Source organism: Falco punctatus (genome assembly GCF_963210335.1).
Source record: "Falco punctatus genome assembly, chromosome: 15".
Taxonomy (NCBI): domain Eukaryota; kingdom Metazoa; phylum Chordata; class Aves; order Falconiformes; family Falconidae; genus Falco; species Falco punctatus.
This window is the reverse complement of record NC_137595.1, coordinates 19,271,082-19,289,543: the sequence shown is the minus strand read 5'-3', so window position 1 is coordinate 19,289,543 and position 18,462 is coordinate 19,271,082. Positions and strand designations below refer to the sequence as shown.

Below are 18,462 nucleotides of genomic sequence, written 5' to 3'. Positions count from 1 at the left end.
TTAAAATAATAATAATAATTGTATTTAATTTCAGGTGCAAAAGGTCTGCCAGGAAGATCTGGTTTGAAAGGACGTGATGGTTTGCCTGGATCACCTGGCATAGTTGGGGATCCAGGGCCTTTGGGTGCCCCAGGACCACAGGGATTTGAAGGTAATGTTATGATTTGGGGAGCACAGATCAGAAAGAAGCAATCGGTAGAATTCCATTTACCTACAGGTCCTGCAGAGACCCTCCCCAACACCCAGCCACCTTAGGAAGACCAGGGGATGGACATGGTCTTGTGTCTTGTATCTGCAAGGAAGTAAATTGAACCTTCAGCGAGGAAGGTTATGTCACATGTCATTGTTGTGTATCACTGCTGGTGTTTCCCTGGGTACAGTTCTGAACATCTTTTGGTTTTCATGTTTTGTGGATGTGGGACTTGTCTTGAAGATCTAAAAGAGCAACACAGTGTTCACAGTGAACACAGCTGTGAGGGCTGGATAGCAGAGGAAATGCAGAGTGAGAGAGAGAAGGTCTGGATTCTGCCACAGATTTGTTGTAGAACTTTTGGCCTTTCGTGTCAAAGGAATATCACCACGTAGAGAACTATAGCAAGAAATAATTTACTAGCCTTTGGTTGGTGCTTTGAGATCCTCAGAATTACTGTACTGTGAGATATGTTCTAACAGGTTGGCACCAGAGTTGTTGGGCAAAGAAAGAAAATTGCGTGAGTTAGGAAATGGGGGTGTGGCACTGTGAAATGACTGCCTCTGGAACTGGCAACTGGTCATTTCTATAACCACCGTCAGAGCTTGGGTGCCTTGTTTGTCGTGGTTTAACCCGGGACGGCAACCCAGCCCCACGCAGCCGCTTGCGTGAATATCCCTGTGGGATTTATCTGCTTAAAGAAGTTGTAGAGATTGATCCCTTTTGTGGCATAGAAGCTGAAAATATTGAGTGCTGACGTAAGAGCCCAAATTTTGGAACAAAAGTTTACAGAATTTAAGCAGTGTAACAACAGTCTTTTTCCAATTTTTAAAAAGTTTTGCTCACTCCCTGCCACCCAGAGGGATGGGGAGGAGGATCGGAAAGGAATGTAAAACTCAAGAGTTGAGATAAAAGCAATTTAACAGGTAAAGCAGAAGCCGCGCACACAAGCAAAGCAAAGCAAGGTGTTCATTCCCCACTTCCCACGGGCAGGCGGGTGCTCAGCCATCCCCAGGGCAGCCGGGCTCCATCACGTGTAACGGCTACTCGGGAAGACAAACGCCATCATGCCAAGTGTCCCCCCTTCCTCCTTCTTCCCCCCATTTATATACTCAGCATGACGCCATACGGTATGGAATACCTCTTTGGCTAGCTTGGGTCACCTGTCCTGGCTGTGTCCCCTCCCAATTCCCTGTGCCCCCCCAGCCCTCTGGCTGGCACGGCACAAGGAACCAAAGAGTCCTTGATCTAGTGTAAACAAACCCAGCAACAGCTAAAACCATCACTGTGCTGTCAACACTGTTCTCACGCCAAATCCAAAACACAGCCCTGCACCAGCTACTAAGAAGAAAATTAACCCTGTCCCCGCTGAAACCAGGACATCATTGTACAAGGCCGATGCAAAGACAATGCCAGCAATGCCAGAACTGGGTATAGAGCCAGCTGGTGTCCACGCTGAGTGTTGGTAATAGTGACTCCTTTTCTGTCTTCTAGGTGTTGCTGGAAAGCCGGGCTCGCTTGGTTTGCCGGGAATGCCTGGTCGGAGCGTGGGTGTTGGATACACTTTAGTGAAGCACAGTCAGTCGGACCAAATCCCGCCTTGTCCCATAGGAATGAATAAGCTCTGGGATGGCTACAGCTTATTGTATGTGGAGGGGCAGGAAAAGTCACACAACCAGGATCTCGGTGAGTTGACGAATTCCCTCAGGCATGAACGATGTAGGCCCAAATCCCATTTCAAATGAGCATTCTTCGTTGGTACCGCTGGTGTTGTAGTAGAGGTGACAGAAGGCTGCTTGGCCAGAATCTGTACTGGGAGCAGGGTCACTTGTGCCATTCTCCACCACTCATGCCTGGTGTGTATGAGCTGGAGCGACTGGCAGATGCTTGATGTAACCAATTCTCCGATTTTTACAGGTTTTGCTGGCTCATGTTTGCCTCGCTTCAGTACCATGCCTTTTATTTACTGCAACATCAATGAAGTGTGCTACTACGCCAGCCGAAATGACAAGTCCTACTGGCTCTCCACCACTGCCCCTATCCCCATGATGCCCGTGGACAGCGCTCAGATCCCACAGTACATCAGTCGTTGCTCAGTGTGTGAAGCACCTTCCCAGGCGGTGGCTGTGCACAGCCAGGACATCACCATCCCACAGTGTCCCCTCGGCTGGCGCAGCCTATGGATAGGATACTCCTTCCTTATGGTAAGGATGCTATTGCTAATGCAAATGCAGCTTTAAACGCTTCTGGATCTCCTCTCTGATTAGATGCCTGGGACTGTGTTCTGTGAGTTGCTTACAGGGAACTGGAGCCCTGTCGCTTTTCGCCCCAGCGCACTGCTGCTTCATCAGCTGGCCCGCTGTGGGCTTCCCGAGTCCGTTCCCATGTAGCTGGCCACCTCGCCCCTGCTGCTGGCGCTCAGCGGTACCGTTGACGCAGTAGTTCTGTATTGCTACATACAATATATAAAACAGATACTTTGTTCTTCAAACCTTTAAATGTGGAAAACACTAATTAAACGACAGGGTTGTCTTAATCTCCTCTCCCAGTGGAAGAAGCATTTTCTATTGCACTCTCCTAGAAGCTCATTAGTATAAGATTGTTAGAAAAATCTGAAGCCAGCATATGAAGTTACCAAGTTTTCCCAGCTTGCAAGTGAGGAGCTGGTTTTCTGTTATACCAGACCTGCGTATTCAGCCTGAGGACGTTCCTGTGCTGCTTCGCCTGTAGCTCTGACTCAGAAGACAGATACTTATATAATATAATAAATTTATATCATATATATAATAAATATTTTTATATATAAAATAAATAAAATGTAATATATAATAAAAATAATAAGATGAGAAGTAGCCAGCACATAATTTTGGTGGCCCATTTTACTCCTTTTAACAATGGAACTGGAGGAGTCCCCTGTTCACCTCCCGTTCTGTTCCTCTGGACTCATTGAACCTGCATCTTTATTTCAGCATACCGCGGCCGGTGCGGAAGGTGGCGGGCAGTCCCTGGTCTCGCCTGGGTCCTGCCTGGAGGATTTCCGCGCTACTCCGTTCATTGAATGCAACGGCGCTCGGGGCACCTGCCATTACTTCGCAAACAAATACAGCTTCTGGCTGACGACGGTTGAGCAGTCGCAGCAGTTTGTCAGTGCTCCTCCCTCAGAAACTCTGAAAGCAGGACAGCTTCGAACGAGGGTCAGCCGCTGCCAAGTGTGCATGAAGAACCTGTAGGAACAAAAACGCAGTCACAGTAACAGTCTTTGTTACCTAAGGCTAGACGTCGCTGTTGTGAAGAAGGATGAGTTCATAAACCTGCTTGCTGTGTGGTTGGTGGGTGAATTGAGGCAGCCAAAATTCGACAAAAATTGAGTGTCAAGTCCGGGAGTTTGACTGCGCACAGAGGAGGGAGACACCGGTGCTCTGAGACCCCTTTTTTTTATGGAACATGGTGCTATGCTTTTACTTCAGTGGGGGCTTTTTCCCCTCGTTTATGGCTACCTCAGAAAGTCTCTGCAAGTTCCTTATTCAGACCGAAGAGTAACGGGTGTCTGACATTGCGCCGCTCCTCTGGCCACGGCACACACAACAGGAGAGACTTTTCACAAGTTAAGCTTTACCAGTGTCTTTGCAAACAGTATTTGGTCTAGCGTAAGGGAATGAAGACTCGTTCTCCTATGAAATACAGAGCTAGCTAAAGTTTATCAGTGTAGTGTAGGTGACGTAGAAACACTTAAGTATTAATGGTTGATAACTGCCTTCCTTAGGAAGACTTGAAGATTAATTTGGTTTGCTTTGCTTATTAAACAGATGGGACGTTCTTTCCTCCAGTGACAGGTAATCAATTCTAATCCAAACTTTCATCCACGGTTAGCTTTAAAGAGCTACCCTGGAGAAAAATTCAATTTTTGATGTGAAGATGAGTTCAAACCACCTTTAGCATTTTTCATAGCTTTCTACTGAAATATATTGCAGGTAAAATGTTGACTTCAAGGCCTGTGCTTATCTTCTGGCAGGCAGGTGATGAGCAGCCACCAGGAACGTTTCATTACTCAGAACGTACGTTTCCTTTCTGGTAGCCTTGATGTAACCTTGAGGTAGCCTTGGCACACTTGTAATTCTCCGAGCTGTGCGTAGTTGAAAAGCAGGGGCTTCACTAGGCAGCACGCAAGCTTATGCAAACACAGAAGCCAGCAGTTATGGGATGTGCATTTTTCACTCCAGTCACGATGTGTAGTACACTTCTTCCCCTGGGCATTACTCCCATGAGTTTAAGGAACGGTATTTCCAGTGTATGCACTGTTAACCAGTCATGCTTTCCTTTAGGGCATAATTAAAGTGCCACTAATTGTATTATCCTTGTATATTTTGAGGGAAAGCCATGAAAAAAGGTATGCTAATATATATATATATATATATAAAAAAGGAAGTCATTTAGTTGGGCTAAAGTTATTATCATCGACCTCCCTAGAGTGAAGCATATGAAATCCTTAGGTGTTGACATTCCAGGACATTTGGAAGAAGTGCCTTGCAAATACCCCTTGGCTTAAAAATCTTAAAGACAGAATTGTTCAGAAAATTATTATTAATGCAAGACTGAGACATTATTTTAGTGTTATTTCTTTACTAGGTTCTAGGCTCTAGCTCTGTCCAGCAAAATAGTTCTTTTAAGAACATGCTTACTTCTAAGCAGATAATATTTTTATCTGTATGATTATTTACATGCATAATGTAATATTCCCTTCCTAGACCGGGGTCAGACCGCTGTGGATGTTCTGAGTTGAACCACACTGGAGATGAGCAGGGAATTTGTGAAGAACGATTTAAGTGTTTCATTTAACTTACTCCTAATTGTGAAAGATCAGCAACTGCTTGGGGTTTATTTTGCCAGTATCCTTAGGGCACTGTAACGCTGCTGGGTGGCAATCCCGCTGCGCAGAGTAGCCAGCCTACTTCTTAGCTGTCCCAGCACAGAGGAACCTGTTGTAGCTACATCTTGGGTTAGGCCAGCACCCCTTAGAGCGCTGCGTGCCCACAGTGAAGCCCGTACTTTGTGAAGATTTGTGCAAACAGCTGGCAAACGAGTTTTTCAGCTGTCGGGCTCCCACGGTGCTATAAAAAGGGGGTCGATCAGGTTGTAGCTACAGGGACTCAGTTTGATTTTGGAACACGGGCACATCCAAATACAATTAGTTTTCCAGGATCAGCACCTTACGCATTTTAAGGGAACCGCTTCTGCTGTGGTAGCCTGGCTCCACAGCCAAGCTCCCCCCGCCCAGCCGCCCTCCACAGCAGCCGCCGGTGCGTGGGGCAGGGGTGGCACCCCCCCGCCACCCTTCCGGGGCCCTGGTCTCAGAAATCCGTCTGCCTGCGCCCAGGGTGCTTCCTCACGAGGGCTGCAGGGCCAGGGCATCCTCTCTGGAGAGCATTTACCTAACAGCTACATGGGGAACAAGTATACTGTACCCCACTGATATATTTAAAAAAATAAAAATAATACAATAATCTAAGTGCTTCCTTTTGGGGATGTGGGTTTTTAGGGTGGTGGTTTTTTGGGGTTTTTTTTTGGCAGTTACTGCTCAAGATGGATCATTTCAGAGCCAGGACTTCATTGTTGTCTATGGGGAGGAAAGGGCTATAATTGCTGTTACATGGACAGTGAAGAAGTAACACTTCAATTTAAAAACAACCAACCACGCCGCTAATCCATGGAAAGGGGAAGAAAATTGTACTTTTTTCGACGTGTATAGGTTCCAAACTGTAATAAACTTTGAAAGCAAACAAGATGAAATACGATCTGGTTAACTATTTTCTTGGGAAGCACCGTGGCCTGATGGGGACGTGCAAGTGAGAGGAGACAGCATTCACAATTTCTCTACGTTCTCATTTATTGGTGAAGATGAAACTGCGATTCATGTGCATTACACTATCATGACAAAAAAAAACATAATGGGGACTGTCTGATAGTAAAAAGGAACTTTATAATGGATTCAAAGATCTTTGCCTTTAATTATTCTGAGCTGGTTTTCTTATGGCTGCTAAAGAGATAGTCCGCCTTAGAAACAAAACCTCACAGGCTGTTCTGATAAACCTGTAGAATTAAGGCACTTTTACCAAAACAGATTTCAAAAGGCAACAAGTCAAAAACCAACAATTAAGCAATTTGCATATGCCTATATATTAAGTTTTAAGATAACCTGGTTTATATTTAGTTCACACAAACAAATTAACAAAATATAGCAGCATACAACCTATGAAAAGCTTAAGAAATTTATTAGATGCACAGATAAAGTGCTGTAACAGAGACACTTGTGTAAATCTTTTTAAAAAATAAATAAGGTACAGTTAAACCACCTTTGACTCATTTAGGCTGACGTTTTTTGTGGAGCTAAATTTTTAATGATTTGAATTTTAAGGTCAAGGTGAAATATATCGTAACAGTGGTTGTGATCTATATCGACTATTTGAGTCTCCTGTTCCTCTCGAGGTTTCCCAGAAACAGGAAGGCTATTGCAAAACGTATACGTTAGACATAGTTCCTTTTACAGAAACATTTTTGTAATAAAGTGTGGTTGCTCAAATACATGTTAAAATATTTAACAAGGAAACAATTTTCTTCTGATCCAGTCGATCTTTTAAACAAGACAATGTATTTTTTTTCTACGATGCAGCCCACAGGAGGGAACAGAAGTAAACATCCTCCTTAACTGAAGACTGTTGCTTTAAGAACTAAACTATTGCATTACGTGAGAGCAAGAAATATCCATTTTGCATTATCCCTTTCTCCAAACATACAGCCCACTGGTAAGACTTAGTTTTGCCTTAATCTCAAAGGTCCATTTGTCTTCGGGAAAGACGCACGTTCAAGAGAGGCGCCCTTTACAGGCCTTTGCGTACGGTCTCTGACTGCCTTTCCATGTGGGGAAGCTCTTGGACAGAAGGAACTGTCACGGTTGGAGTTTTGGATGCTACTAGGTTTTTGTGCTCTGTTATCGGTAATTTCAGGCACTTTGGGGCTAAGATGGCTGTTTAAGTCAATGCAATAATATTAGCAGGATGTTCAGTGCTCAGAAGGGTCACCACAGTTTCCTTCATACACTCAGGATTTCAAATTCTTCTTCCAATTCAAATAGCTTGTCGGTAGATTCGATGAGTTCTGAAAAAAAAAATAAAAAATTAAACAATTTAGAATCTGAAGCCATGCATGACTTTGTTTACTTTAGAAAACAAACCGAAAATACCCACTTTTCTGGAATGTGTCCTTCAAAGTATTTTTTAAGATGTAAAAATATTAATAATTTTTTTATATATATATACACATACATATGTGTGTGTGTGTGTTAGCAACTGTACGTGGCCTGTCTGGGTAACTGTCTGCTACTCTGTAAGAACAAGGCAGTTAATCACGTGGCGACTGGTTGACACTCGCTTGTTCCACCTGTGATCGTTCTTCTATTTGTTACCGAGGACCATCCCCCTGCACGACAGAGCGTTCAGCAGGTACCACACCTGCTCCTGTAGTTGTCACTTCTGGCTTCGTTGGAGGTATGAAAGGAGGCCAGTGTGGCGGATGCTTCTGGACCAGCTCAAACATCCGTAGGCTTTGCTGCTTTAGAATCTCCTGAGGACAGAAGACTTGCATTTTAAAAGAGGTTTCAAGACAACCTTCAAACACAAAAAATGCCTGCTTAATTAAAATCATTTTTATTTACGTATGTTTATCAAAACCCAAAGACTTTATGCAGACATACAGTGAAGCCTGTTGTTCCAGTACCTGCCATTAAGAATCACTGCTTCACCGATCTCTGTAACGCTGCCCTAGCTGAAAACACACCAGGAAGACAGATCTCGAGCTGTCCTACAAGTTATCACTGTGTTATAATTATCTTTGACCTACACTCATCTGTAATTTTGACACCAAGAACATACAGTATTTTCCGCCTTTTAAATGAAAATTTCTTGCATGGACCTCTCTGTGTTCATGTTTCCTGTTGATCAACGGGAACAAAAGATCTGTCAGCTCTAAAAAACCTAACATGTTTTGATCAGGAAAGATAAGTTATTACTGAAGCCAAATTCCACTCCTCTTCCATCAGGTATGCTGCATCATAACCTGCATTTCAGTTATTTACAAACTGCTTTCCTTAGCCTTTTTTTTTTTTCTTTAATAAATGCTTTTAGAGACTGGTGTTACTCCACATCCATACTGCTGCTGCTTAGTACACCAACTACATGGAGAAACTGCCTAAAGTCCTTTTTCTGTGGCAGCAAGCGCCTTTGTGTGTCAAAAGGCAGTTCAGCAGGAGCCAGAGGGATTCAGCACTTACAGAATCAGGCCTTTTGTAGTACCACAGACTAACAGTTATAATTAGAACACGTAATAATGTATAAAACAACAAAAATGGATCAGGAAGCAAATAAATAAATAAATTGCTACAATATGGCAGTTAAAACTTACTTTTAACATTTATTTCTCAGTAAATGAGGGTAAGTTTCAGCCACTGACATAGCAGTGCTAAAAAAAGAAAAACTTCTGAAGGGTGTATATTTAGACTCACTTTCCAAGCAGCAGGGTTGATGGCTGTCAAAATGCTGAACAAGCTCCAATTAGCAATTCAGTAGCACTGGCTTACCCTGCTGCATTAGTGCATTCTTCTCTATGGCTCATTTAATTTGCATGCAGAGAAAGAGTGATAAGAGTTTCTTTAAAAAAAAAAAAAAAAAAAAGGCATTATTTCATACAGAGCAAATAAAGATAGTGTAATTACCTTTTGCACAAGACTACACCAGTTATCAAAATCACATTCTTCTTTGCAAAAGAAGCCCTAAAGAAGAAACACAGACAGTAGTAGTATTAATCACAACAGGTCAATGAGCGAAGGATGCTGCGGTATCTTTATGCATAGTTTAAAGCTTTAGAAACACGTCTCCAGCTCACCTGTCACCCAACCAAAGGGTACTGGCATGGAATCACATTTATTTCTTCAGCTGCCATGGTTGTGCCTGTGACTTACACTGGATGACTTTACAAGTAATGCCATTTAAAGAATTGTAAGTTATATAAAGTAAGTTAAGCTCAGGTAAGTAGCTGGTCCAGAGCAGCCATGCTTATATGGCAGTGATGGAATAAAATAAGGAAACCTGATTCAGTGCCTTGCTTTGACTATCAAAATACTTCTTGCAAAAGGTAAATGCTGCTCGCTAAAGCAAACAAATTAGCTTGACCCAAGATTAATCTATCCTACGCAGTTAATGTACAGACTACCACGTGTTGCATTTTAGATCACTGAAGACTGCCCTGTGATCTCGATTCTGCTCAAGGAAAAGCATTACTGGCCTTACCGATATACAGAGGTATTACCCCGAAATAAAGTACGTGCATCTATGTTTCCCAGCACCTACTAAAGCTACTGAAGGGTCCAAATTCATGATCTTCATTCTGTGTGGGGCTTGCTGGCAGTGGAAGCTCTGGTCATCGACTGTGCCGTTTTCTTCTGAATCTACAAAGCTTTGAGTGGTGTGAGGATCCAAATAGATCAGCTCATTGCCTGTACGGGTAAAATCCATGTCTTGTTAATAAGCAAGAGACTTTAATAAAAACTTGTTCCATCTAGACTTGTAAAACAGAAATTAAAGTATCATCACAGTCCCCAGCTAGACTTTCTAGCTAGAGAGTCTTTAAGAAAAACAGTTATTTAGACACAATAGTTCCCCACTACACTAGGGTATTTAGTGTAATTTTATATTGTGACCTATTACTGTAGATTTTTTTTCTATGTAAGGTCCAATATATTTTTTTAAAATCTCAGCTGTTGTAATCCCTAACATTCCACAGATCAAAAAGTACAGGATGACCAGAAATGCAATCTGTAATCCCACTAGGCATTCATTCAGAAATTGGAATGAAGTCAACTGACTAAAACAGCTCAGGTTTTACAAAAGGAAGAACAAAATAAGTATGGAGCAAACAAGCGAAATCTGAAAGACTGAATCTAGTGCTAACTATTCCTTTAATTAATAAAGGAAGACATGGAAGAAGGTGAAAAACTGCTATCAGAAGTTTGAAGTATGAGAAAATAATTTAAGAAAATGACGAAGCACTTTTGATGAATCAAACAAGACACCCTTCATTAGGAAGTATTAATGATTAGGAAAAATCCGGTATTTTAGCACTAGTGACATTTGCAACTTGTCAAATGCTACCAACTTTCCTTAGTGCGCTGTTCTTGCTTGTATCATTACTTATCTTTATGTCAAGCTTTGCTATTTTTCCATTCCTGTAAGGATGATACCACACTGTTGCCGAAATACGTGATGTGTGTTTCTTCACTTCTTCTATTCTATTCTCGTTCTTAAACTGCTTACCATTTCCCCTTCCAAAAAACCACCCTCCTTTCTCTTTAAATCATAGGCATTTTTAGAATGTTTCTTTTTTCCTTACCTAAAAATCCTATGAAATAGTAGGCATTATTTGGTTTCCCTCCTAATGCTCCCAAAGACTGTGGCATCTTAAAGCATTCCTAGGAGTTCACAGGGAGGAAAACAAAATGGAAGTTGATTTGTTTATTGATGCCACAGATACCTGAACTTAGTGCACAATAACAAACAATTCGCTGAAAAAAACACTTACTTTAAATGCATCAATATATACTGGATTTATGTGATTTATCCCTAGCCTTAGAGGTATAATAAGCAAGAGGGGCTTCCAGCCTGTGCAGAATCCTGCTGCATTTTTATTTCGGCCAAGAGCGCTTCTGTGCAAATGCGCGCTGCTGTGGGCCGCGCTGCTGCTCTGGGGAGGGGACCAACACATCTTCTCTGCGGGAATAAAAACAGGGATCAGTGAATGCACAAAGGGACACGGAGCAGACCTTCCTCTCCATCATGAATCACACTACTTTGCCAGATGTCTTCATGGAGCTCCTGTTTTAAGACAAGAGGAGCAGGGCGTGGAAATCGTAACTATTTAGTAGAAGTAATTCCAGCAGACAGAGCATGTGCTGGCGCATTAGTGACACATGAGATAAACAAGTGGGGGATGAAAATTTAAGACTGAAGTTACATTTCCTACTAGCATTATTAATTCTTTCAGGCTTTCCTGGGAAATTAAATGGCAGAGATGACAGCATTAGAAACTGTTCAGTGAACTCTTCACTTCTCGTGATGTAAACTTAAAACAAGCAGAAGTAGGGACTAAAATCAAAACAGGCTGTGGCTAAATACCACTTGTAAACCCACCTTTCTCACAGCTAAAAATGAAGCCTGGCCATGTGTTTCTCTAGGATCTGCCCCTGCCTTCTCTTTCACCTGACAAAAGCACATCTCTATGGCAAACTGTATTAAAAACAATTCCCTGTATTTCTATGTACTGCAGCTTCATTCCATTTCTGGGGCAGGACTTCAGATAGCACAGAACAAACTCCCATCTTCTCCCGACCAGCACGGTATGCAAGCGGGTCACCAGAAAGGGTCACCTACATCGTTCTGGGTTAGCTAAAGTTTTAGACACCCAAAAGCTGAGTCTCCATTTCCTTTATTCCTTTTCTTACCCTGGGAACAAGCAGGGACGGCCCAGAAGTATTTGTGTTCGTGTTTGGATACATTCAGTAAAGTGGAGTCAAATCAAAAACTGTAACCAAAGCACTAATCGTAGAATTGTTTAAGTTGGAAAAGACCTTTAAGATCACTGAGTCCAACCGTAAACCTAACACTGCCAAAATGGAAAATTTCCCAAAACAATCAAATTTGCTGTCAGTTTGAGCTATTCCTCTCCTTGAACATTCACTAAGATGGTAAAGAATTCCTGGAAAGACTTTTGTTTCACTTACTGATGTCTTCAATGACCACCGTATTGTCCATAGATACATAAACTGCTAATGAATTCCATTCATCAAATAAAGCAAGCTTCCTAGAAAACATGAAGGTAATAAAAATTAATATAAACTGATTAGGACCATGAGTGTGGCTTTTCATTCAGGACAATTAGATGGTTCCAGAATTAAAAAATTAAATTGTTTCTTTAGAAAAACATCTATTGGGTTTTTTTTAAGTCTCCATGTAATAAAAAGATAACTCTTTGAATACTTAATATTTAATACTTTTAGAAGAATAAATACTGAGTGGTACCAGGAAAAGCACACACACTGTACCATGTGAAAACAGTTTTGTCCTTTTGCCAAATGCAGTGATAGCAACAGCTCAACCACGTCATTAGGTTTATTACTTTGTATTGCATTTAGCAGCCTCCACAATGGGATCCCGACCACTGTGTCTGGCATTAGCCACAGAAGGAAGAAACTCCTGCGCTGGTTTTGCACGTTGCTTTTGGCTTAAGAATTTCCACTAAATTCAGCGGAACGATTTCTGTGCACATGCAGCCAGCAGACTCAAGGCGTTAAAAGCTAAATTTTTAATTTGAATTTAAAAGCTAAAGGTTTTTGGCACCCAAAAGTGAGGAGAGAGTCATTACAGCACACAAGTTTCTGCCCACTGCTGTGAAATCCAAATCTCTGGGGAAAGGAGCTACACCCTTACACTGCACAGGCAGAGTCAGCTGTCTCAAATAAGCCAGAAAAACCTGTGTGAGAGCACTAAGCCATGGAGAATTTGTAAGCGAAAAGAGCTGGAGGCCAGGGCATGCTTCAGCTCCTCTCTCTCTCTCTCTCCAGAACACACATCTGTCCCGGGACTGCAAAGAATTTAGCCTCCACTTGAGATTTTGGCCCCGTCCCTCAGAAACAGAGCAAAGCCAACTCTTTTTAAGCGTGGCTTCTAGACTACGAGGAGCTGCCCACGTTTTATACAGCAGCCTTCAGGCAAAGCTGCAGCTCCGACAGTGGGGATTTGCAGTTCGGTTCCCTCCTTGGCCTGGACGCCTGCACTCCATGTTTCATGCCACCTTGTTCACCACCTGCGCGGTGGCACTCTTGACCCATCAAAGCCGAGCCACTTAGTGGATAGGAATACACGTGGCTGGAGAGACCTTTTTGCAGGTCTTCCCCAGGCTCTTGGCACATTAAAATGCAGAACTCGCCTAATCCTGACCCAGTACCTGCCCACCAGGCCACAGCGTCATGGTCTGCACTGCACCTGCAGACAGACGGCACACGTGCTCCTGACGCTGAGAGGGAGACAGACCTTTAAAACTCTTATCTTGGGCCTTATTATCTTGGTCTCTGAGCTTGGCTGCCCCAGAGGAGCACATTCTGAATGAGCCAGTGGGATGTGACTTACTTCAGTACTTGAGCAACCGTATTTGGTCCAAACCATTCTCCAATCGATTTCCCCTCTCCAACCCCCATCTGCGCTGTTTTTATGAGAAAACACACAGAAAAAAGAGACCACAGAGAGTCTGGTCATAATATATGTTAAATAGCATGACCTACTAGTATTTTGACATACGTTCTAGAGCAATTGCAAACTGTATTTAGCAAAAACAATTATTTTCTCCATCTATGCTCTTCAAATCTTAACAACCACTAGCTCCTTTACAAAAAGTTTCTAAACTCTTACAAGGATTACAAATATTGGTGTTCTTTATGACAAATGACAGCAATAAGCTTCACAACCGTCTATGCTAATACTATCAGCTCTGGTACCCACAGCTCACATACTTCATCAAGAACCAGATTCTAGTATACAGATTTATTTAGGTCTCAGTGAACAACATTTCTGAACTATTATACTTTGTACCCATTTGCATGCATTTTTAATTACATGTAAATGTATACATTGTCTTCATATTGAATATGAAATACATTAATTCAAAATTTTACATTAGAAAGTTTCAACGCTGTAGGAGTTTCAGTAGAAAAAAAAAGTTCATGTGTGTTCTTACCCATTTGGTGGATGGAATAACAGCAATCTTTTCTATCTAGAAAGCACCGTAAGATTCTATGATATTCTTCTGGTTGTTTTTTGTGTTTTTCCCATTGCCAATCTTACAAAACAAAACAAACAAACAAACAAAAAAAGAGTTACAAAGATTAAAAAGAAGGTTTCCATTCTAGACAGGTGAAAGCAATACAATGAGATGCTAAAAGACTAATGTACAATTAATCTCTAATATTTACATTTTGTTTAGAGTTCCTCTAAGTCACAGCTTGTCATTATCAAGCTGTCCTTTATCACTGCAGGCTAGACTGTGAAAACTGAGAAAATGAAATAAAAGAGTCGAGTGCAAATACATGCTGAATGATCACTGCTGAGAACTGATAGCTACTGCTCTGTGTGAGCTTCCAAGATTGTTTAAATCTATATGCTCTGCTCAGATTGTCTTAGATCGGTAGGCATTTGTAAGATAATGATGGAAGATCCATAAAGCGAAGTCCAAACACAAGGCTGGCCCTCTCCCCCAGCACAATCCAAAATGCAGCATTGCCATGTATGCTCTTGCTTCTAACGTAAGGTAGTTACCCTGCATCCGCTGGCAGAGAAGCACGTACATACAGGGCTGATATTATAAAGCAGCTACATACTACAAGTTCATAGTCTAGTTCTTCTCAGGTAATTTGTTTGCCTACTCCTCCAGTTAAATCTTTGCAGCTCTGTTCTGTGGATTCCATTATCCAAGTAGATGAAACCACAAAGCGTGCTGCCATAGAAACCACAGCACAACAGCATAAGGATTACAGACCTGACCGTAAGACTTTAATTGATACTGCAGCTCCACACCGACCAGACCTCTGATACTTACCTGTCGTCCTGGGGTGTGAGGCTTAAGAGCTTGCACTAATGGGTTCTGCTGTGGGGTTTGGACCTCAGGCTGGTGGCCGGTGAGTGGTCTGTGAAGCACTTTGTATGATGTCTATCACCATGTCACTTACTCACACAGTCACCGTGTGCAAACATTTGGTGGCTACGTAAGCAATGAAGAGAACGGTAAGAACTCAGACCCAGGTTTTCCCTTGATGTCAACATGGGTATTCCTCAAAAAGATTTATAGAATAACGACAGTAGGATTCCCTACTTGTCCTCCCTCTATTTCTGTTTCTCTGCTTAAGGCTGGCATGATTTCACCCTGTCACACAACAGTAATTCATTAGTACCTTCTATCAGGGCATAAAAAAGGTTCATTAATAAATTTAGGCTTTGTGCTTTTATGGAAAACTACAACAAAAATTGAACTGTCTCCAAACCACACAAAAGTTCACTCAGCAACAATACTCACCTCTTCCTAAATGTCTGCAGATCAGTGCTTGGGCCAGCATCATCTGCCCACATCGCAGCATACAGCCCCAGCCAGCGTCAGACGAAGGACCAGTGCCTCCTGTTAAAAAAGTTCATTACAATGAATATGGGCTTTAAAACGGTGGAGCACCACAGAGAAAATGTCAAAGTTAAAATCTCTAACAACTGCCTTAGGGATAAAACACACTGAGCAAGACCTTTTCTTTCCATACTGCCAACCTAAACTCACTTACTAACTTTGCTCTACAAATATGAAGACCTGATTATGTGCAGGTATAATTCAACACAGTTTTTATTAGCTTTAATATTTTGTTTGCATAAACAGTTAAAATGATGCTCAAAATGTTCTAATACTGGAAAGATCATTTTCCAGTCCATGATAACATCACTAATCCTGCTATTTAATTTATAACAAGGCAGCTGGTCTGCTGCATACTCACCAATTGGTGAAAACTTTCTTCTATATGTAAACCAGAGACGAGCACTTATATCCAACAATAACTTGGATTTGTCTGGAATATTTTTAGAAGGAAAGAAATTATTAAAACAGACTTTTAAAAGTGAAAAATCCTGATTTTCCCTGTACAGTCAACATATAGAGTGCATGGAAGACTCTTATTAGCTTTTACATGTAAGACCCTTAATACTTAAAACATTTTAGCTGTTTAAACACAGAGAGCTTTTGTAGACTGCTAATTAAGTTAACTTATTAAGGATGAAATAATTATTAGCCAATGAAGTTTTACAAGATGTTTGGAATGGCTATGCCCAGCTTGAATGAAACAACTAGGGAGAACTATGTCCTCAGGAAAGAACTGGTAAAGCAAGTTAAGAAAGGTAAAGAATTTCTACATACAAACCAAGATGGAACTATACATTACCTCCAAACCCCACACAAAGTCATTTTAAGAAAAGGTTACTAATACTAATATATCTTTTTTTGTTTTTTGAAATTCATGTATGTACAGAATTCTCCCAAAGGCTCTGAAGAAGTCCTAGGAATCTTATTTGCTGCATTTTCTCTGAGCCATCAGACTGGCTGGGCTTTTCAAGGGATCCTTGAGCGATCAAGGCTGCGTGCAGTACCCTTGGCTGTCCTGAACACCATGCCTGCACTGGTGGCTGCTGCTTTTGACATGTAACACAGGAAGATGCCCTTGTCTTCTCCCCACGGAACAAAACTAATTTTTGAAATCTCATTTTTATATGATATATGAATACATCACTCTGCTATGACTTCTAGGTCATATATTTATTTTCATCAAAATATAGTATGTGCTGTAGATGGAATTTCTTCTTCTCTGGAAATACCATTTTAGTTGTGAATAACAGGCTGCAGACAGCATCCCATAAGGGAAAATAACATTGGTATTACTGAACCAAAAAATTCCCCCCCACACTATTTATTTATCTATTTCTGAGTCGTTTGACGTTGAGAAGCCTCATACTTGACCAGCCTTTGCTACAACTACAAGCTGTTGCATGAATTACGGTACAAAGTACATTGGTGAACTTCTCGTTTCATTGTAGGATGAGAATACTACTGCCTGTAGTTGGTTTCTTGCTGATGGAGAAATATAAACCTCTCTCATGAGACGTTTAGAGAACCTAAGGAAATCGGAAGCTGCTGCTGCATGCGAATATATGAATGCTCTACAGAATTTATAGATCATTTTTATTCTAAAGATACCTGTGTTTAGGTGGTGTTGCCTTCCTAGAATCCACACTGGCTCGTGGGTTTCTGGAAATTCTTCTAAGTAGTCTGACAAAATAGTGATCTGGTTTTCATACCTAGATAAAACTGAACAGGAATACAAAAAATTCAAACTCCATTTTAGCCCTTTGCTCTTTTATGCTCAACTCTTGAGTTCTTAGACTGAACTAGCTGTGGTTAGTCTTTGGGTCTTCTGAACAGCGCTGCCAGCTGCATTTACTCTTTTCCTTTTAACAAGATGTTAAAATACCCGACACTGAAATACCCAGTGTCTTGGCTGGTTCTTATTTTGATCCTCAGTGACTGCCAAGAGAAAATAACATGGCTGACACACTGATTACAGGCAGCCTGACTGAAGCCACTCAGCCTGACTGAAGTTCAGGATGACTGCAGCGAGAGTAAGATTTGATTCAAGGAAATGAGGAAAGGAAAAAAACCAATTCAGACATCACAGCATACGTGCACTTGCTTGATCTTAAATGTGCAAATACCGCCACTCAGAGCGATTACGGCCTCGTGCTTAATGGGGAGCATGTGAAAAGTGTTAGCAAGGCTGGGTTTTACTTTCCTACGTGGAGATTGTAAACACTTTGGGAAAAAAGTGGTGTGTTACTGTTATTATCCAATGCTACATCTGTTTAGTGTCAAATAACAAATGATAATTAATGCTACTAAAAGATGACAGCTCATTCATTTTTTTAGATGATTAAAGCAGGGGTTTTTGCACAAGAGAAACAGGCCTTCAAGTGTAAAACCTAATGTAAAATAACTCCTTTTAGTTAAGAACCTTTAGGAATAAGCTAAAAAAAGGCAGAAATTTAAAGTGAAAGTAAACACAATTATCTTTTACTCTTCGAGTAACTGCACATGTATATATACAGCATAAAGAATGAGTAATCAGCAGGTAAATATATAAAACCACCATTTCATGTAAAAATCGACATTACAGCAACCAGAAGTGGAGCTGAGCTACAGCCCCCTGATTCGAGCACGCAGGGCCGCTGCTACCAAGCTCTGAGAATAAACCCCCGCATGTCAGCGCGGACACCAGCTAAAAAACACCATAAACTTCTCTCAGCCTACCTGCCTGCAGAAAAAAAAGTAGAAAAAACAATGAAGCGAAAGAGCTGCCTGCAGGGTGCTGTGCCCCCTCCGCCGGGAGACTCGCCGCACTGGGGTCAGGCTGCCCGGCTGAGCCCAGGGGCTGCAGACCCCCATCCCGCAGAGCCCAGGGGAGGGAACCGGGGGTCCCCGGGCTCCCCCCGCCCGCCCCCGCTGCCGTGCGCCATGGCAGCCCCCGGGAAAGGGCCCCCTCCCCCCGCCGGCGGAGCCCCGGCCCCAGCCCCCTCACAAGCGCCACGCAGCCCCCACCC

At 42.0% G+C, this 18,462-nt stretch overlaps 2 protein-coding genes across 3 annotated transcripts in view; one reads left to right on the top strand and one right to left on the bottom strand.

The window, feature by feature from the left end:
• COL4A6 (collagen type IV alpha 6 chain) overlaps positions 1-5,925 on the top strand; it is a 140,892-nt gene extending 134,967 nt beyond the window's left edge. For both annotated transcript variants that reach the window (XM_080365825.1, XM_080365824.1), the window contains exons 42-45: positions 35-151; positions 1,685-1,876; positions 2,108-2,394; positions 3,160-5,925. In XM_080365825.1, the coding sequence (XP_080221951.1) occupies positions 35-151; positions 1,685-1,876; positions 2,108-2,394; positions 3,160-3,420 (857 nt within the window). In that variant the 3' untranslated portion in view covers positions 3,421-5,925. The remainder of the gene's footprint in view (positions 1-34; positions 152-1,684; positions 1,877-2,107; positions 2,395-3,159) is intronic.
• Positions 5,926-6,442: 517 nt separating this feature from the next.
• On the bottom strand, positions 6,443-18,376 carry ATG4A (autophagy related 4A cysteine peptidase). The gene is made up of 12 exons (XM_080365830.1): positions 17,066-18,376; positions 15,816-15,887; positions 15,356-15,454; positions 14,024-14,125; positions 13,420-13,492; positions 12,015-12,094; positions 10,817-11,004; positions 10,628-10,706; positions 9,589-9,734; positions 8,955-9,011; positions 7,696-7,807; positions 6,443-7,342 (listed from the first exon to the last, which is right to left on the bottom strand). Exons 3-12 carry the CDS (start codon positions 15,414-15,416, stop codon positions 7,278-7,280), a joined length of 963 nt encoding a protein of 320 aa, XP_080221956.1. The 5' UTR covers positions 15,417-15,454; positions 15,816-15,887; positions 17,066-18,376; the 3' UTR covers positions 6,443-7,277.
• Positions 18,377-18,462: the final 86 nt, after the last annotated feature.

Bases quoted from the DNA above. Each gene is read 5' to 3' on its own strand.
- ATG4A (XM_080365830.1), bottom strand. From the start codon at position 15,416: ATGCTGCGATGTGGGCAGATGATGCTGGCCCAAGCACTGATCTGCAGA. The intron at 11,005-12,014 runs GTAAGTGAAACA...TTATTCCCGCAG, and splicing joins GGTGGTCATTGAAGACATCA to AGAAGATGTGTTGGTCCCCT. The intron at 7,343-7,695 runs GTGTGGTACCTG...TTTTTTTTTCAG, and splicing joins AGTGACAACTACAGGAGCAG to AACTCATCGAATCTACCGAC.